Below are 21637 nucleotides of genomic sequence, written 5' to 3'. Positions count from 1 at the left end.
TTGTGGCTGGACTGACCACTTATTTTGAACTTTTTTTCACTATTTATGTTCACATATCATTTATTCAGCGCGATCTCTTCCTTTTTTGCATTATTGTTTGTGTGGTATAACACTTTTTGATCGCTGCTTTTTTTCACCTTAACAAGCGCAATATTTATTTTTTACTATTTGTCCTTTGGCATGCTTTGCAGAATCAGGGAGGCCATGCAGCGTAAGTTTGCAGAGACATTTGATTCTGAGTCCTCTGGGTCACTAAGGATCACATTATCCGTAAATACCTCCTCCCAGCCACGTACAACTCCTTGGGTTTCTAGGACTGAAAACCATCCCTTGAAGACTGCTTTGTGTTATTCTTTATATCCATTCTTGTTTGATGGCCCCGCAGGAATGCTATCTGGATAAAGGGGGCCTTGAGAGGAAAATAAGTACTCCTCTTCTTCCCACTGTTCTGCCTCAAGTGCCGGTCCATGATTCCACAAAGCATGTGCTCCAGCAGGAAGACAAGAGAGACAGTGTCACTGGTGCATGCATTGTCGCTGCTCACCATCCTTGTGGTCTTCGTAATTGGTGACAGGACAGTTCATGCATCCTTGATCAGTAGCCACTGGCTTAGCGAAAAGAAGCAAAGTTCCCCTGACCCTGTCCTGGTGCCATACTCACACAGGTACTCATTGATGGCCCTCTGCTTTGTGTGAAGCCGCTGCAGCATTGCCAACGTTGCGTTCCACCTGGTGGGCATTTCACAAATGAGGCAATTGGTGGGCAGGTTGCATCCCCTTTCAATGTCAGCCAGCCAAGCACTGGCATTATATGACCGGCGGAAATGACCACAGACTTTTCTGACCTGCCTCAGGAGATCTTGTAAGCCTGGGTACCTGGTCAAAAAATGCTGAACCACCAAATTCAGGATGTGTGCCAAACATAGAACATGGGTCAAATGTCCCTGTCAGAGGGCGGAGAGAAGGTTGGTGCCATTGTCGCATACAACCATTCCTGGCTGAAGCTGGTGTGGCGTCAACCACCTTTGAGCCTGCCCCTGCAGAGCTGACAGAATTTCTGCCCCAGTGTGGCTCCTGTCCCCTAGGCAGACCAACTCAAGCACAGCATGGCATATTTTAGCCTGACTGCTTGCATAGCCCCTTGAGCGCTTAAGGAGCCCTGCTGGTTCAGAGGACAATTCTGCAGAAGAGGCCATAGATAAAGAATAAGAGGAGGGAGGGGAGCATACAGATATTGTGGCAGAATCACCACCAGCTTTTTGGAGGCGTGATGGCGGAACAAGCTCCAGGACTAAACCCTGTCCTGCATCCTTCCCAGCTGCCAGCAGAGTTACCCAGTGCGAGATGAAGGAAAGGTAACATCCCTGCCCATGCCTGCTGGGCCATGAGTCAGCGGTAATATGAACCTTACTGCTGACCACCCTGTCCAACGAGGCCAAAACATTGCCTTCCACATGCCGATAGAGAGACCCGTAAGGGCCTTATGTGAAAAGAAATGCAGTTTTGGAACCTGCCACTGTGGTACAGCACACTCCACAAATTCCTGAAAGGGGACAGAGTCTACCAGCTGAAAAGGCAGCAGTTGCCGTGCTAGCAATCTGGCCAAGCTAGAATTTAGATGCTAAGCATGTGGATGGATGGGACCGAATTTCTTTTTATGGTTCAGCAACTGCGGTAGGGAAATTTGCCTGCTGAAATCAATTGATGTTGTATGGCTAGCAGATTGGCTGCAAGTACTTGTGACACCTATTGCTATACCTTAATTCCTCTCAGTGCAGGTTTTTGAGAGGACTGGAGGTATAGCAGGGTTGGAGAGCCCAGATGAGGAGGAAGGATAAGTCCACCTTTTTCTATGATGTGGGTCTTTCAAGTGCTGTTGCCAACGGACTGCATGGCAGGTCATCATATGTCTGGTCAAGCATGTGGTGCCCAAGCGGCTGCTGTTCTGGCCACGCTTGATCAGCTTCAGACATAGGTTGCAAACAGCAACGATCTGCTGCTTGAAAAAGGCCCACACCAAGGAACTCTTAAAAGTCAGCAGCGCCCTGCACCAGCGGAACTCTGCGGTGTGATGCAATAGGGTGGCTGTCCTTATATTGCCCTCTGGAGGACATCCTGCCTCATTAGAGTTGTGCCTCCTCCTCACTTTCATCCTCTCTTCTCTCAGGCACCCAAGTACAGTCAGTGACCTAATCATCCCCTTCCTCCTCATCACTGGAGCAAACTTGGCAGTATGCTACAGCTGGGGGAACTTGACTGACAGTTTCTTGTCCTTCTGTAGCACCCCTTCTCTCTAGGCTCTTTTTTTTTGTAACATTGCACTACACTGTATTATGTACTGTATACACCACCTGAAGTGTATTAGAAACTGTACACCACCGAATGCACTGTAGATATAGGCTACACTGAATGCAGCTGCTGACTTTTAATATTAGGACACTTACCTGTCCTGGAGTCCAGCGCCATCCGCAGCAGAGGACGAGCGATTGCTCGTCACTCTGCAGCCTCCACCGCCATCCTCAGTGAGGGAACCAGTAAGTAAAGCGCTCTGGCTTCACTGCCCGGTTACCTACGGCGCATGCGCGACTTGCTCTGCGCAGTGCTGGTTCCCGCTGTGCTCTGGGAGCTGTGTGTTTCCCAGAACACAACGGGGGGATGGGATCTGACGTCCTGCCCGCAGTCTACCCGCAGACTGTGTGACCGGAAGTAGGTGCAAATACCTGTCTTTAGACAGGTATTTGCACCCCCTTCCCCCCTGAAAGGTGTCAAATGTGACACTGGAGGGGGGAGGGTTCAGATGAGAGGTGGAGGTGGAGGGTGGAGTTCCACTTTAAAAGGCTCTAAACTGTAAGGCTGGATATCCGAATACTAAATCCTGTGGCAGAGGATATTTGAACAGTTCAACTTCATCGCACTAAAGTCTGTGGCAGAGACTGTTATTCTTTCTTTTTTGTCCATGCATCACCCCGGCTGCTAGGCCGGTGAGAGGGGCCAATCCGGGTGAACAATACCCACTCGAAGGAAAGTGGTGAGTGTGACTTTTGAAGCGTAAAAGCTCCCCAGTGATCTGCATTGAGTGCCTGAACCTTCCCCTGGCCCTCCATCCCTCTACCTGTGCAAGTTTGTGTGAAATAAAGCTTAACAAAAAGGATTTGCAACTAGTGTGGACATTGAGGTTTCTACAGACTCTCATCCCCTAGACCAATGGTGAGGTAACGTGCAGGCCCAAATCTAAACCAGAAGCTCTTTCGGGGGTAGTGCTATATATAAATAAATATATATATATATATATATATATATATATATATATATATATATATATATATATGAAAACAGGTTGTCCTAAATTACGTTATGCATATTTGTAGCGTAAAAAGGAGACGGCCTTCCAGGCCTTGACCCAGAGGGATATTCTAAATAAGGACCCACTGTAAAGGCACTCATGATGGAGAATATGGGAAGACAGCTGGACCTTCTGAATTCACGTTCTATAACCTTAATATGTTTTGTGCTGGTGAAGGCTAATAAGAAAATGAAGAAGCCGCTGGGCAGAGTTTGTGACATGTCGTTTCTCAGTAATATTGATAAAGAGCTACTTGCGTGGATATTCCTTTAGTTGTGAAGGTGGGCTTCAAGCCAGGAAAATGTAGGTACAACATGGTGGACCAAGGAGTTTCTCCCTTAACAGGTGTGTGCGTAGCCTATCTGAAGAAGAAGGGAGGTGTCCTTGGCAAGCTTGGCGGGAGCGAAATGGGGCTGCCAACAGGAGACTAACCACTTCAGCCCTTCTGTACTGGACACTTCACAGCCTCCCTAATGGGATCCCCTCCCGACTCAATTCCCATAGCAGTTGTGTGGGCTGCTGTAGCTAATGTTCCACCACAGTGTACAATAAATGAGTGTTGCCTGTGGTCAAAATATGGCAGAACCAATGGAGTCAAAGACTCAATGTGTATGTTAAATATTTATTTGGACTGGCTGGAGTGGTCACTGGTATAAACCCCTTGATGGACTTAATTTTGCCATTTTTATGGGTACTATCATTTACACAGCAACTATTCTACCTTTTTCTTAATTATTCCTTTTGCCATGTTTTTCCATCTAATCCTTAAACAGATAAAGTTAGTGTATGAAGGTCCTTGTGTCTATCAGGTCTGGCAGGGGTTAAGAGAATTCCCTACAACATAAAGTAGGAGGAGAAAGGCTGGTCTATATACAGTAACTCTTATATATGCTGAAGCACTGTGGTGTCTGGTTCCCTCTTGAGCTATAGAATCATAATAACCATTGCATCTACACTAATTTACCTTGTTACAGGTAAGATCTTCTCTTTTATACATTTTCTAGGTCTGGCCTTAGTAAAGTAAGCCAAGCGGTGGACAAAACCCATCCATGAAGGAAGTGATTTGTTTTCACACTTGGGCAATGTCCCAAAACATGTTGCATTAATGATTGTAAAGGTGAATCACAGAAGTAGATAGCAGCACTGTAAGGGATGGGTTAGTTTGGAATTTATTTTCTGATGCCCCTTTTAGAGACAGTTTTGGGGAAAACACAATATAAAACTGTCTACATATGATGGGTCTACAGAGAAATGACTGAATGCTTATTTCTAGACAATTAGATCTGTTTGTGTATGACTAGCTTGAAGGGAATCTATCAGTGCAGAAATCTGCCTACTAACTTCGATAACTTGTTTATAAAGGTGTAGACATCAAACTGGAAAACGCATGCAAGAAAACTTTACACTTAGGGGTTGCATGCTTACTCCATGGTCAAATACTAATTACTGTAGACAGGATTACGATAACAGCCCCACGCTGCACTTTTGTAAATAGGTCAGCAATAGAAGCTTTCATATTTCTATCCTTGCAGGTTTATTATTTCATGTGACATCCTTACACAAAACCATTCAAAACACTTTGGGCCAGATTCACGTAGAATCGCCCTACGCTGCGGCGGCGTAACGTACAGTATTACATTTACGTTACACCGCCGCAAGTTTTCAGCGTAAGTGCTTGATTCACAAAGCACTTGCCTGTAAACTTGCGGTGGCGTATCGTAAATCCGCCCGGCTCAAGCCCGCCTAATTCAAATGGGGCGGGGACCATTTAAATTAGGCGCATTCCCGCGCCGAACGTACTGCGCATGCTCCGTCCCTAAAATTTCCTGACGTGCATTGTGCTAAATGACGTCGCAAGGACGTGATTGGTTTCGACGTTAACGTAAATGGCGTCCAGCGCCATTCACGGACGACTTACGCAAACTACGTGAAATTTCAAATTTCAACGCGGGAACGACGGCCATACTTAACATTGGCTAGACCACCTAGAGGGCAGCTTTAGTTTTACGTGGCGTATCTCTACGGAAACAACGTAAATTTACAGCGACGGGCAAAGCGGACATTCGTGAATCGGCGTAACTAGTCATTTGCATATTCTACGCCGACTGCAATGGAATCGCCATCTAGCGGCCGGCCTAGAATTGCAGCCTAAGATCACTTACACCTGTCGGATCTTAGGGCTATCTATGTGTAACTGATTCTATGAATCAGACGCATAGATACGACAATCGTATCTCAGAGATACGACGGCGTATTAGGAGATACGCCGTCGTATCTCTTTTGTGAATCTGGCCCTTTTTTAGTACTTTCAGTTTGGATTTTGTTTGGAATTTGTAATCATCTTTTTTATCTTTTTGTAATTTTCTGTCTAATATCTACATAATAGATCTAGAATTTGTGTTATATTCCTCACTATTACAAGAATAAACTGCCTACCAATGGTTAAAAAAAAAAATAAGTATTTGTATGTATAGGAAAATGTAATACTTTCTATAGTTATTGCGCAATAAATAGCCTAGTGACTCCCTTATAGCCTTGTTTTTCAAAATCATATTGACTAAATGTAACGAAGGTTGAAAAAAATGAAATAAGATAGTGTGGTTTACTTCTTCTTTAACCACTTCAATACCAGGCACTTACGAACCTTCCTGCCCAAGCCAATGTTCAGCTTTCAGCGCTGTCGCAATTTGATTTACAATTGCGCGGTCGTTCTACACTGTACCCAAACAATTTTTTTATCATTTTGTTCCCACAAATAGACCTTTCTTTTGGTGGTATTTGATCACCTCTGCGATTTGTATTTTATGCGCAACGTATAAAAAAAAGACAGAAATTGTTGGAAAAAAAAACAAAGTTTTTATTTGTTTCTGTTAAATTATTTTGTAAATAAATATGTTTTCTTCTTCAATGACTGCCACTGATATGGCTACACTGACTGGCATTGATAAGGCGGCACCGATGGGCACCAATGAGGTGGCACTGATAAGCACTGATGATGGGCACTGATAGGCAGCACTGATGGGCACTGATATTTGGCACTGATGAGCACTGATAGGCGGCACTGGTATGTGGCACTGATGGGCACTCAGACGGCACTGATGGGCACTCATTGGCAGCACTGATGGGCACTCATAGGTGGCACTGATGGGTACATATGGGCGGAACAGATGGGCACTGATGGTCAGGTCACTGATAGGTGGGCACGGATGCGCACTGATAAGTGGCACTGAGGGACACTGAGTAGCACTGATTACTGGTGGGTGGCATTGCTGGGCATCACTGTTTTAACTACTGTACTGTTATGGTGCCAGTCAGTGCCCATTTGTGGGCACTGATTGGCATGTTTTGGAACATGTGGATTGCCATGGGGGATGTACCTGGCCATCCCATGTTAAAGGCTTCCCTGGTGGTCCTGGCGGCTTCCCTGGTGGTCCAGTGTGGGCATCCGAGGGGGGGCTGTGCTGATGAATAATCAGCCGGAACCCCCCCTGTCAGGAGAGCCACCGATCGGCTCTCCTCTACTCATGTGAGTGAGGAAGAGCCGATCAATGGCTCTTCCTGTTTACATCGTGATCAGCCGTGATTGGACATGGCTGACCACGTGGTAAAGAGTCTCCGTCGGAGGCTCTTTACCTAGCTCTTTTTTCAACCTGACTAACTATGTAACACCACAAAACCCTAATGTTAACCTTAACCCCTGATTCATTTCTTTCATAGATTGGTACTGTAGGTTCCCTGTTCTTCACTGAAATCTTCTGCAACAAGGTATCAACTCCAAAAACAACTCTTCCAACATTTTAATTTTAAGCGTGCACTTTTCATGTTATCCTTGCAAAAAAAAACAATGCTATGGTACATCGAATAAAGGCAAAACTAGTAGATAATGGAATGGAAAGCAGACGTTAGAAGAAAATCTGTTAGTCTTTACAGCAGCTATTCTCAGCTACTGTTCCTCAAAAGCTTGCTAGGGGTTCCTTGAGCTATGGCTGATGGACCTCCCTTTTGATGGTGCTGGCATAATTTTAGTGCCAACACCACTTTGCAAAATCAACAGCATAACATCACTAATCGTTTTAGCTGTCGGTAGGGGTGGCATTCTGACCAGACCTGGGGTAAAAAGGTTAAGAAAGGTTACTCTACAGAATTTAGCAGCTGTTATATAATAGAGAGAAAGAGATATATATATATATATATATAGGGCCCTATAACTTCCTGAGATCATTGTAGATGCATTGTAAGTGTCCCATGTCTGCTTTGTAATGGTTCTTCTTATACATCACTGATTTTTTATATTGTCTATGTGGCAGGTAGCAGTATGGATTGGTATGCCACGTATCTCCTTTTCATCATCTTCTGTGTGTCCTGTATAATTCTGAGCTTCATGAGGATTTTAAGAGAAAAAGCAACACTTCCTCCAGGACCCATGCCCTTACCCTTCATTGGGAACCTCCTGCAGGTTGACACAAAAGACATTGGAAGGTCACTTATGAAGGTGAGCAAGCCTGGAGAGCTCTCAGCTCAAAGTCGTTTGGGTACAAGATCTTGTCTCGGTGTGATATATATATTTTTTTTCCTTAAAGAAAACATTTTTTAAGACAGACATGGAGTGGTAGACTGCTACATTTGATTCTGTTTTTTTGACAGTCAAATTTACCGTCTTGTTTTACTACTGTGGGTCTCTTAGGCTGGCCGTACATGGTTAGATTTTTCTTTCATTCAGCCAACAGATTCCTCATCCTCACAAAGGATGTGGATGGAATAATTCACCCTGCCAGGGAGAGGATAGCAGGTCAGAGGGCTCCACAGAGCATGGACCCGAGCTGGGTAACTATTGTACTATGTCTTCTCATCAGAACCCAAAGCATCTCCTGGGGGCATTATTGAAAGAGGAGGTGGCAACCACTAATGTACGTCCAGTGGTTGAGACACTAACTTGGAAATCAGTCATCTCTGGTTCCTCTTTCTGTGCCCATGACTGGTCCTTGATGAAATGTTGGGCTTCGGTCAAGCATTGCTATCACTCACAATTCCAAAATGTCTGTGTGCTCCAGGTCTGAAAGTCATGCCCCAAACGTCCGTAGGTCCCCTGATAGCCAAACATGATGTGTATGATGTTGCTGAATATATAATTGCATTTCCAGACATCTTTGGCCAAGTAATGGGTCACTCTCCCTCGTTTCTCCTGGGCTAAGCATCTCAACAGCTGTATCGGGGAACATTTGTGTCTCCAACTAGCTGGAACAGAGCCACACACATATCGTATCTTTTTAACCAGGTGAGTGTCTTACAAACACCCCAGTGTCCTAATCCATGTAGATTTGTTCTGCTACAGAGAGGACTTGGGTACAAGAAAATACAACCTGCTAGGTGAGTTATGGGGGAACATTATGCTGTGGTACAGTATACCATCCCTGAGAAAGAGGGGGTATCATTCCCTCTGTAGTGTCATGGTCTCTGGTAAAAGCTTCAACATCTCTCTGGAACTGGGCAGCTGCCACAACTGCAGTATATTGCTTCTATTAGGTGGTGGACACTCTGTCCTCAGTGCTTCCACCCAGTTATACTTTTCCATTATGTGCATTAAGGCTTATCCTTAGGCCTACCTACGGTCAAGCTAGGAATTTATATCCGTTCATGTTTCTTTATCCACAATTTTGATTGTTGGGATGGAAAATCACCCCACTTTGCCTGCACACAAAAACAGATCCCCACCAGCGACAATAGATCCCCAGAAGGCAGCATCAATAGACCCTTCAGCACATCCCAGAACTTCTTGCCAAAAAATACATTAATGGGGTTGTAAAGGTTTATTTTTTATTTTTTTTAAATAACAAACATGTCATACTTATCTCCACTGTGCAGTTCGTTTTGCACAGAGTGGCCCGATCCTGCTGTTCTGGGGTCCCACAGCAGCTGTCTCGGCTCCTTCCCGCAATAGCTAACCCCCTCTGGGAAGCTCCCCCTGAGGGAGTTAGCTTGCAGGGGCGCTCCCGTGTCATACAGTTGGCGTCCATAGCCGCCGCCTGGTTGGTGAGAACACTGCTCTGGTACTTGCATCAGCTACTCACAGTGGCGACAGCTTCCCCTCTACCTCCGACCATGACAGGTTCTCCGGCCGGCAGAACCGTTACTTCTGGTTGGACTGCAAGCCGCAGTCCCAGCCCTACGCGGCTCTCTTGTGTCCCAATAGGCCCCTCAGGAAGCCTAGCAGCCAGATGCCCCTTAGGCTCTGGCCTAGCAGCCCGGGGCAGTACAACATACGTCCACCCAGGCAGCCGTCCAGGTGGCGCAGAACACTAATAACCTGACCCCACCCAAATAAATAGGCTCTCTCAGCAGGCCAAGGGATCCTAGAAAATCCCTGCCCATTGGCTGAGACACCACATTTATTCCTAATCTGTCCTTGCAATGCCCTTGTCTTATCTAATGTCACCATGTACCCGGTCACCTAGTGACAGAAGACAGAAGTGCCACAATTCCAGAATTAGGGTGAAATCATTTGACCTCCTAACAATTGGCCAAGGCAACTACCCCCTGACAGCTAAATTTAACAGCATCCCTGCCTAGACATCAGGGTGCTACATCAGGTTGAGGCCAGGACAACAGACCAGTCAAGTTCTTCCACTCCATATACGCTCCTCCATGACTTTATGGATCTTGCTTTGTGTGCTGGTCCAAATCATTTGGTGGAGGGGTGAATTATGATGTGGAGTTATTTTTCAGGGGTTGGGCTTGGCCAAGTTCCAGTGAAGGGAACTTTTAAGGCGTCAGCATATCAAGACATTTTTGGACATATTCATGCTCCCAACTTTGTGAGAACAGTTTGTGGATGGCCACTTCCTTTTCCAACATGAATGCACACCAGTGCACAAAGCAAGGTCCATAAAAATATGGTTGAGCATGTTTGGGGTGGAGGAACTTCACTGGCCTGACCTCAACCCAATAGAAAATCTTTGGATGAAATAGAGCACAGACTGTGAGCCAGGCCTTCTCATCAGCATCAGTGTCTGACCTCACAAATGCGCTTCTGGAAGAATGGTCAAACATTCCCATAGACACACTCCTAAACCTTGTGGACTGCCTTCCCAGAAGAGTTGAAGCTGTTAAATATTCAAAGTATGGGCCAACTCAATATTGAACCCTACAGACTAAGACTGGGATGCCAATAAAGTTCATATGTGTGTAAAGGCAGGCGTCCCAATACTTTAAGTAATATAGTGTATGTTTGGGCTATAAATACACGTTGGTAAAGTGTTCCCTTGGCAAGTATGTAGGCAATTCCAATTTAATAGAAGAACACTGTGTGTATTAATGGCTATACTCTGTGTATAAATGCCCAAGCAAACTATTCCTATCGCTGTTGGCAAAAGTGAAGGAGTGTGTCCCTCTGTGTAATTTTGTCTCCCTGGTTTTCAGATCTGTTTCACAGTGTGGTTATAAAGTAGTAAAATCTGCTTATCTTATTTGGAGCTCACCACTTGTTGTCTACCAGAAGTAAATGTGAGCTATCTATGTCCAATATTTCATATTTAGAGTTGAGCGGACACCTGGATGTTCGGGTCCGAACCCGAACTTTCGGACCCGAACCCTAAGGAATAGGCTTTCCCAGTGACGTAGCACAGTGTGCGTCAGAGGGGGACGGGGTCACGTGACGTGTGGCCCGCCTCCCCTATAAAAGAAACGTCAAGCTCCGGAGCGTCATTCGCGGAGCTGTGCTCTGAATGGATGGACCTTCTCATCGCTGGACCAATCGTGGGCGAGAACACCCGTACACCCGTCGCAGGAGAACTCATCCGTCGTGGGATACAAGACAACGATGGATCAGGGAGCAGCATGGATCGTCTATTTTCACCGCTGGATTTTTATTTGGTTTAATTAATAAAGTATTTTGTTCAACGGTGTGTGTGTGTGTGTGTTTTTTTTTCAGACAACTATTTTCACTTCCTTCGTGAAATGGTAGGGGTACCCCATTACCATGTCACACAGGGGGGGGGTCAGGATCTGGGGGTCCCCTTTGTTAAAGGGGTCTTCCAGATTCTGATAAGCCTCCCGCCCGCATACCCCCACAACCACCGGGCAAGGGTTGTGGGGATGAGACCCTTGTCCCCATCAACATGGGGACAAGGTGCTTCGGGGGGCACCCCAAAGCACCCTCCCAATGTTGAGGGCATGTGGCCTGGTGCGGTTCAGGAGAGGGGGGGGGCGCACTCTGTCCCCCCCTCTTTTCTGCGGCCGGCCAGGTCAACGTGCTCGGATAAGGGGTCTGGTGTGGATTTTAGGGGGAACTCCACGCCATTTTTTTTTAAATTTGGGGTGGAGTTCCCCTTAAAATCCACACCAGACCTGAAGGGTCTGGTTATGGATATTTAGGGGGAACCGCACATAATTTTTTTTTTTAATTGAAGGCGGGGTTCCCCTTAATATCCATACCAGACCTAAAGGGTCTGGTTATTGAATTTGCGGGGACCTCCGCGCATTTTTTTCCCCCAAACTCCGAACCCGGACGCAAACTTTTTCCAATTATTCGGGTTCGGGAAAAACCCAAAGTCCGTACCGAACCGAACCCGAACTTTACAGTTCGGGTTCGCTCAACTCTAATCAATGAATCGCTTTCCTAACACTGAACCGCCTCTCAGCCAATAAAGCGCTCGGGTCTGTTACCTGTCACTTGATTGGCTGAAATGACAGGCGCTGTGATTGGATGTCGCCTATCAGGCATCCAATCATAACAGAAGATGGGGAACTGAGGATGGGAGAAGATATCAAGGAGTGTGGAGGGCATCGCCGTCACTGTTCCCTACTGACCAGTACTATGGGGTTCGAAAAGCAGCAATGAAGCATTCAAATTTAAGTCCCCCCTAACCTGGGTGTAGGTGCCAGAACAATATCCCAGTGAGCAATACTGTTCCTTAAGTAGAATGTGGTAGGGTATTGCCAGCAAACTTTGACCAGCTCCTAGGGTGATGACTAAACATTTCTCCTTTAATTTTTCCACAGCTAAAAGACAAGTATGGACCAGTTTACAGTCTGTACCTGGGACCTAGACCTGGAATTGTTGTATGTGGATACAATGCTGTGAAGGAGGCTTTGGTTGACCAGTATGAAGCATTTGGAGATAGAGGAGACTATCCTGTGTTCTTGAACTTCATTGGTAAACATGGTGAGATAATATTACATTTCTTTTGGTTTAAATCAACTTGTGAAATAGATTTTAATGTGATCACTTTAATTGGGAAATGAACAGGAATTTGTAACAGCCCCACCAGGGATGATTAGACTCTACTGCATGGACTCATCACAGAGTAGAGTGCTTATTGCTGCTAAATAAAGAACAAAAAACAAAACAAATTATCTTCTAACCTAGCTGAAGTGCTGATAACCCACTAGCTTCTTATATCTTCTGTGGATTAAAATCATAAGGTGTCCTCTTTAGAGATCCCAGACTTTCATCCATAGAGCAAGAGAAGTCGAATGCCTCGTACACACGATCGGAATTTCCGATGGAAAAAGGCAGACAGAATTTTTTCACCGGATATTCCGACCATGTGTGGGCCCCATCTGACTTTTTTCCGTCGGAGTTTAGAAATAGAACATGTTTTATTTTTTTCCGATGGGGGGAAAAAAAATCCTATCTGAAATTCCGATCATCTGTGTGGAACTCTGACGGAGGAAAAAACACGCATGCTCCGAATCAAGTTGACGCATGCTCGGAAGCATTGAACTTCATTTTTCTCGGCTCGTCGTAGTGTTTTACGTCACGGCGTTATGGACGGTCGGAATTTGATCTGACATTGTGTATACATGACAGCTTGAACGGAATTCCGACGGGAAAAACCCGTCGGAGTTTATTCCGACGGAAACTCGGGTCGTTTGTACAGGACATTAGTTCTCCTGCTGTTACAGTCTCCATAATATAATAATAAAATAGCTAGCAGAGTGAAACCTTCTCACTGGCAGATTCAAAACTGCTGTGGGATTTTCCCAAATGGCTTCTTATTCAAAACCAAATTATCAGTTTTAATTGAACCAGAGTTATCATAATAACTCACACTAGCCATGTGCCTACAAGAACCACCAATAAAGCCTCCTTCCCTCAACTAAGGGATTAATTGCCACTTGAGCTCCAGATTACAAGGTTATGGAGTAAGCGAGGTATAGAGCAGTGTTCACCAGCCTTTCGGACCTCACGGACCACTAAACTCACAATTTTGTATCCTGCAGACCACTAACATAAATTTCACATGTAAAATGTCAGCACTGTTAGTTTCATAATCTAATTAGAAAATACAATAGCTTTTCTATTTTCAAATTCATTTAACTGCAAGAAAATATACTGTATCTAATATACCATTCACTGTCCATGGTGCTGAACAAGAAAAAATCGAATGCCTCGTACACACGACCATTTTTCTCGACAGGAAAAAACAGCGTTTTTCCTGACGTGATTCCTCTCCAGCCTGACTTGCATACACACGTTCATGCAAAAAAAGCGTGGTGACGTTCAACACGTACGACGGGACTATAAAGGGGAAGTTCCTTTCAAATGGTGCCACCCTTTGGGCTGCACTTGGGCTGCATACTTGATTCTGTGCATGCGCGCTTTTTTTTCCCCCTCAGAAAAGCATACACACGACCATTTTTCGTGACGAGAAAAAAACTGACGGGAAACACGACAAGAAAAAAGAGAGCTGGTTTAAAAATTTTTGCGGGCAGTTTTTTTGTCGAGAAAACTGCTAGGGAGCATACACACGACCAATATAAAAAAATGGCAGTTTTCCTAACCTGAAAACCTGTCGTGTATACAAGGCATAACAGTGTAAGTGTTTCAACCACAGTTCGTTTTTTAAGAGAAATGATAATAGTTTGGAGTCTGTGAGTTTATATTTCTAAAAAATTATTTAATACAGTTGACATATGACACTGGTGCTGTGGGTTTAAAAAAATGCACAGCAGTAGCCATTTGCTTTCAGACTGTCTCTCTCTAATTGGAGAGCCATTTCTGTAACACATTCAACTGCCTTTAGGCAATTCGAGCCGGAGCTATTGAGCTCTGTAATCAAAAAATGTTTTGTTTTCAGCAGAACTATTAGGCCCCTGTACACACGGTCGAACATGTCCACTGAAACTGGTCCGCGGACATGTCCGACCATCTGTACGGCCTAGCGGACAGGTTTCCAACGGACAAAAGTTTCTTAGCAAGCTAAGAAACTTGTCCGCTGGAAACATGTCCGTCAGACATGCCCGATGGTTAGTACACCTAATCGGACATGTCCACTGGTTATGACGTGTAACCAGCGTCCCGAAATCCTGCGCATGCGTCGAATTGATTTGACGCATGCGTGGAAGCATTGCACTTCCGTGTTTGAGAACATCGGTGTCTTCTACGTCACCGCATTCTCTGTCCGTGGGGATTTTGGTCTGATGGTGTGTACACACATCAGACCAAAAGCTCCCAGGAGACATGTCCAATGAAAACGGTCCACGGACCGTTTTCATCGGACATGTCTCCTCGTGTGTACGGGGCCTTAAGGATAGTCTTGAAGAAAATAATCTGGTATGGATTATCTTCGATTTGTCCTAAAGTATTGGCTGCATGCCATAGATGTGGTGTAGAGCCTGGTACCCTCATACTGTGGTAATTTACTAACCTATTGGATGGAGGTGTCAACTGTCAGTGGAGTGGGAGGTCTGTCTCTTCCTTTGATATTCATCTTAGGTATTGTTAATGACATAGAGACCACCCGTAGTAAACAGTTATTTGCCTTTTATTCCACCTTCTATGCCAGCAGAAAATGTTTTACTGAGATGGAAGATGCAGACGCCACCAACCTTGGATGGCTGGAAAGCATCAACTAATTGGATACATGTACCTACCTTAAAGGGGTGGTTCACCCTAAAAACTACTTTTTCTTATTACACTGGCCCCCCACATTACAATACGATTAAGGCTATTATTATTTTTTTGATGCTGTACATACCTTTGTACAGCATATTCACCCGTGGCATCCGGGTTGCGAGTCCCGCGGGAGTGGGCGTTCCTAACATGTCTGTGATTGACGTTTTGCCCAAAAACGAGCTCCCCCCGTCGCGTAAGCCGCGTCACGATTGGCGAAAGGAGCCGAACGTCGATGCGCATGCGCAGTATAGCGCCGACTCGCCGTTCGGCTCCTTTCGCCAACCGTGACGCGGCTTGCGCGACGGGGGGGAGCTCGTTTTTGGGCAAAACGTCAATCACAGACATGTTAGGAACGCCCACTCCCGCGGGACTCGCAACCCGGATGCCACGGGTGAATATGCTGTACAAAGGTATGTACAGCATAAAAAAAAATAATAGCCTTAATCGTATTGTAATGTGGGGGGCCAGTGTAATAAAAAAAAGTAGTTTTTAGGGTGAACCACCCCTTTAACAGGAATTGTCCAAAAATGTTTCATAAAATTTGGTCTAGTTGGATTAAAGCACAAAGACAGTCTCCCCTTATATGCTTGCCTGGTACTTTCATGTATGGTTTTCTATGCCATTCCATATGTCTGACATGTCTAGATCTGATTGAGAGTCATGCCCGGTTTACACTTTAATACTGTGTAACCAGTTACTGTGTTGATGAATCTATCAGTTTTCTTTCCTTCTACCTGTGGTTGAAGGAAAGAAAGTTGAATCATCTATGGGCTGCCTTAGTCTCAATCTATTTTGCAACAAGACATTTTAGAATTTGGTCCATTGTCAAATTGTTAAGATGGTGCAAAATAACAGAAATTAATGTCGCCTGTGATTGTATACTTTTTGCTTGTGCCAATTCTTAAGTGAATAAGTATAAATATGTAAAATGTTTATATTTTGGAGCTCCTCTTTGGCAAATGTCCAAGACTGGAGCTTAAGAACTTATTCACACTTTTCAGGAGGTGGTTGACATGCAGCTGTTTTAACCTTGGAAAGTCAGCACCTCCATACATGATTCACTTAAAGTGTATGTAAACCCTCCATACACCTCCATACACCCAGTGACATGAACATCCTCAGATGATACACAGGGATGAACCAAATCTCCCTACATAGGTTTTACATGTATATTTGCTGTCTTCACATTTATATACTGTTTAGAAAGTTCAGATCGTGTTTGGAAATTTTCTCTCCCTGTTTAACACAGAGTGTGATGTCTGGGCATACAGCCAAGATAGCTAAAATTGCTGATTAGAAGAAAGGCACACACCCCCTTTCCACAAAAGCCGTAACTCTCAAGCCTCGTACACACGATCAGCCTATCCGATGAGAACGGACCGATCAACCGTTTTCATCAGTTAACCGATGAAGCCGACTGAATGGTCAGAACGCAGTGGCGTAAAACCCAACGACGTGCTGAAAAAAACGAAGTTCAATGCTTCCAAGCATGCGTCGACTTGATTCTGAGCATGCGTGGATTTTTAACCGATGGTTGTGCCTACTAACGATCGTTTTTTTCTATCGGTTAGGAATCCATCGGTTAATTTTAAAGCAAGTTGGCTTTTTTTTAACCGATGGTTAAATAACCTAAGGGGCCCACACACGATCGGTTTTGACTGTTGTCCTCTGTTTAACCTATCATGTGTACGAGGCCTCAGAGGTGTTTTGTAACAGGGCCAGCTTGCTATTTATAGCAACCCCCCTAACAAATTTCAGGCAGCTTTTATCTGATGTGTCTGAGAATTTGTCCGGAGTTATCAGGCTAACAGAGGAACGGTTCAGGAGAGAGCTACAGGACTTGGCTCTTTGAAGAGAGATAACACAATACTGCAGATATATGTGCCCAGCTCAAATTTAATGAATTGGGTTTACATCCACTTTAAATAGAACACATTAGGTGTCGGTACTGCTGTCTGGCTACCATTTCAGTTTAGGGGTGTTATCGAGGGGCAGTAAAACAATGGCTCAGCCACCTAATTAGAATCAACCTTTCCAAATCTTACAACGATAACAGAGGCTGTTTTACTTTATAATTGGTAGCAGTGTTTCTAAGTATATGGTATAGTAAAATGTAGAGGGGATCTTAAGGCAAGCAGGATTCAGAGATTACAGAACCTTACATTATTTGGTCTGGATTTGAATAATGTTTTTCTCTTTCTTACAAGACGTGGTTCTCACAAACATTAGTAATTATAACCCAGGTTTTTTCCTTTTTTTTTACTCTAATAGACCTTTGCTTTCACAATGGGATGAGATGGAAGTCGCTTCGACGCTTTGCTCTGCTCACATTGAGGAACTTTGGAATGGGAAAGCGAAGTGTGGAGGAGCGAATACTAGAGGAGGCTCAGTTCCTCATCAAGGACTTTAAAAATATAAAGGGTACAGATAAGATTTTTTTTTGTATGTTTTTTAAGTATACCTTTGACTTTGTAGTACTGTATACAGCAGGGGCGGATCCAGAGTTTAGTCTCGGGAGGGGCACTGCCAGAAAATAAGTCTGACGGAAGCAATGTCCTCCAGCCACCTGCGGCCCCTTCCCTGCCAGTGTCAGTAAAGTGAAAGTGCATATTTTTAGCACTAATCACTGTATTGATGTCACTGGTCCCCAAAATAGTGTCAAAAGTGTCAGTTAGGTGTCCGATCTGTCTGTTGCAAATTGCAGTCCTGCTAAAAATTCATGATCGCCGCCATTACTAGTAAAAAATAAATAAAAATGCCATAAATCTCTTCCCTATTTTGTAGACGCTATAACTTTTGTGCAAACCAATTAACATACGCTAATTGGGGGGGTTTACCAAAAATATGTAGCAGAATACATATTGGCCTAAATTGATGAACATTTTTTTATAGCAAAAAGTAAAAAATATTTTTCAAAATGGACGCTCTTTTTTTTGCTTGTTTATATCACAAAAAATAAAAACGACAGTGGTGATCAAAACCTACAAAAAAGCTCTATTTGTGGGGAAACTCGCGCAATTGTCAGTTAAAGTAACGCAGCGCAGTATCGCCAAAAATTGCCTTTTTTCATATAGATTGGCACACATGTATTTTGCAATTTTACACATTCATAATTTTTTTACTCACTTTTATTAAAATATGTTGGTGCTCTGGTGGGGGGAGGAGAAATGGAGAGGAGTGGGAATCAGGATCCAGTAATTGCACTGTCTGCAGGTGCAGCCGGCAGCATCAGATGACAGTGACACACACACAGTCACTGCTTCCTTCTGAGTTTGCCCTGTGTTCTGCTTCTTGGATACCGTGCTGCATTGTGGAGAAGATGGAGGGAGGGGGTAGGTGGAGCCAACACTCTCACTCAGGGCGGAAAAGGAAGAAGGCTCTCCTCCTCGTCAGCAGTGGCTCCAACGTGCAGGGAACAATGACACAGCTCCACCCATCTCCTCCTGGTCCAGTGCAGCGTATTGAGAACACAGAGTCTCTTTTGGCGCCGCTCCACCCACCTCCTCCTGGTCTAGCGCTGCATAACACCACCACACAGTCTGATGATACTGAGAGAGAGAGACTCGGGACTGCAGTCAGACAGGGATATTTTTGGGGGGGCAATTGCCCTGTTGCCCCCCCCCCCTGGATCCGCCCCTGGTATACAGTATAATATGCTATAAAGAAGTGTGCAGAAAGAGACTTCTTTTTAATTTAATCTGTTGCTGTATTTTGAGGAAGTGATAGTTATCTCTGCCCATCTCTATATTTCAGCTAACCTCCTATGCTTTAAGCCCCTTTCACACGATAAGCCGCTCGGATCCGCCTGTCCATTTTTCAAGCAGATCCGAGCAGGCTATCTATTGACTCCTATGGGCAGGCAGATGTCAGCGGAGATGTGTCCGCTGACACCCATCTGCCATCCAATCCGCTCAAGACAGACGTATGGCGATACATAGTAGGATACGTCTGCCATCCATAGTGCCGGAGTCTTATCAGATGAGATCTGGTCAAAACGAATATGCTTGTCCGATCTCACCACAGAGATCAGCGGGGCTCTGACAGGTCCCTCCCCGCGGCGCTCAGTGAGCAAAGACATATCTGTCTCAGCGGAGGTTAAAGGAGCGATCACCCACTCAGCTGGCGGACTCCGCTGAGCGTATCCGCCCCGTGTGAAAAGGATCTAAAACACCACACTTTTTGTGCATGCCTGGTTCTGTAGCAACTCCAAGAGATTAGGTCATAGAGCAGACAACAAGAATATTAGGTGTAGCAAGGTCTTTTACCTCTTTTGGTCTAATGAGGACCTCCAAGGCCAAAGATAGCTGACATCCTTGAATATGTGGTGGGTTGTGAGGCATAGTGGGTGCAAAGATGGTTAAAGTCATTGGGCGCAAGACATTCCTTGGATGTAAAAGAGGTTTTATTCCTTTTGACAGTCCTTTGTATATATATATATTTTGTATATAGTAGCAAACTCAATTGACAGACTCTGAGACTTCAATAGGAGGACAGCCGTGCAGGGAAAGGCCCCATTGCTGTCTCTTATGGTAACAGTCCTTTAACAGTTCCTAACTCAAATGTAACAATTCTTTCAGCTCCACTACAACTGATCTTTGTAGTTCTTCAGTACCGAGATCCTGGTCTCTCACTAGACTTACTAATTCACTGACTGACTATGAATCCCTTGAGCTCCTCCAAGGATTGTGGTGATATCCCGTCAAGCGTCACCCCTGATTCTCTGCTGGGTCCTTAGCTAGATACCTCTCAAGCTTCCCTGTGTTTACTGTCTCGGTCCCTGGCTTGACACACAAGGCTGCCCTGCAAGTGTCTCCTCTGCTGGTTGGGTCACTGACTTGATCACCGCCTGAAGTTTCCCGATTATCCACCATGCCCTTTTCGGTGAGAATATGGTTTTGGTACTTGCTTCAGTTACTCACTATGGCCCCTGGTAAAGGCAATTGGACCCTTAGTGGCGACAGCTTCTCTTTTACTTCCAACCATTGACAGGTTCTCTGGGCAGCAGAACCGTCACTTCTGGTTGGACTGCAAGCCGCAATCCCAAACCTGCGCTGCTTTCTCACTTCTGAATAGGCCCTCACACAGCCTAGCAGCCAGATGCCCCCGGGATAGGCCCAATCTCCAGCCTAGCAGCCAGGGGTATATGATACCAAACCGCCATCCAGGTGGTACAGAACACAGATCACCCGACCCCACCCAAATATATAGGTTCTCCCAGCAGGCCAAGGGATTCAAGAAACCCCCTGCCCATTGGCTGAGATACCCCATATACCCATAACCTGAGCTTGAGTTGTCCTTCTTATATTTAGTACAACCAAGTGCCCGGTCACCTAGTGGTAGAAGAGAAAAGTGCAACAAGGCCAACCTTAGGGAGAAATCAATAGATCCCTATCAATCGACCAAGATAAATAAGTAAATTGGTCAGGTCAGTGTAATCAGGTCAGTGTAGTCAGGTCAGGTCAGTGTAGTCAGGTCAGGTCAGGTCAGTGTAGTCAGGTCAGGTCAGTGTAGTCAGGTCAGGTCAGTGTAGTCAGGTCTGGTCAGTGTAGTCAGGTCTGGTCAGGTCAGTGTAGTCAGGTCTGGTCAGGTCAGTGTAGTCAGGTCTGGTCAGGTCAGTGTAGTCAGGTCTGGTCAGGTCAGTGTAGTCAGGTCAGGTCAGTGTAGTCAGCGTGGTCTAGTCAGTGTAGTGTAGTCGGGTCAGTGTAGTGTAGTCGGGTCAGTGTAGTGTAGTCGGGTCAGTGTTGGTGTATGCAGGTTATGTCTGTGTGTGTGTCTCTGTACTAACACACACACTCACGTAGGTCAGGGTATGTGTATCAGGTAGGTCACCCTGCGCCACTCTACCGACCGCAACCCCCCCCCGGTGCCGGCTTGGCTTCGGGCTGAAGCCCCTGGTCTTTTTGGCACCTAGCAACGCCCCTGCCTATATCATTTTAAACAAGCCTATGATAAAAATTAAAGACCCTTTATTTCTTTGTAAGTGGATAAACCTACAAAATCTAGAGGGGAACTAATAATTTTTCCCCACTGTATATATATTTATTGGGAAAATTTTATAACTTGGGTACTGAACTGAAGGAATATAGGTTGAATTAGATAAACGTGTGTATATAAACACTACTGATGAACCTACTTGCCCTCTTTTAGCCTACTAATCATGACAGAGTTTAAAGGCACAGACATTGTCTGAAACAGGAGGGGGGGAGCAGAGGCAATGATAAAATGGATGGGCTTTATATACTGGATGTGGGCACAGTCCGTTAGAGCAGGGGTCTCCAAACTGTGGCCCGAGGGCCAGATGTGGCCCTTTGCTAGCCTTTATCCAGCCTTTGGGGCACAATTTCTCCATTTGATATGAGGCACTATTCCTCCCACTGACTTCAACAATGGGGCACTATA

At 45.1% G+C, this 21637-nt stretch overlaps 1 protein-coding gene across 1 annotated transcript in view; it reads left to right on the top strand.

Annotated features, from left to right (window-relative positions):
* Nucleotides 1–7567: 7567 nt before the first annotated feature.
* Nucleotides 7568–21637, top strand: part of LOC120913316 (cytochrome P450 2F3-like) — a 29285-nt gene continuing 15215 nt past the window's right edge. The window contains exons 1-3 of the mRNA XM_040323184.1: nucleotides 7568–7834; nucleotides 12340–12502; nucleotides 17510–17659. Coding sequence (XP_040179118.1) covers nucleotides 7658–7834; nucleotides 12340–12502; nucleotides 17510–17659 — 490 coding nt within the window. The 5' untranslated portion in view covers nucleotides 7568–7657. The remainder of the gene's footprint in view (nucleotides 7835–12339; nucleotides 12503–17509; nucleotides 17660–21637) is intronic.

This window comes from Rana temporaria, chromosome 9 (genome assembly GCF_905171775.1).
Source record: "Rana temporaria chromosome 9, aRanTem1.1, whole genome shotgun sequence".
In the NCBI taxonomy this organism is placed as follows: Eukaryota; Metazoa; Chordata; class Amphibia; order Anura; family Ranidae; genus Rana; species Rana temporaria.
This window is presented reverse-complemented; position numbering and strand designations above follow the sequence as displayed.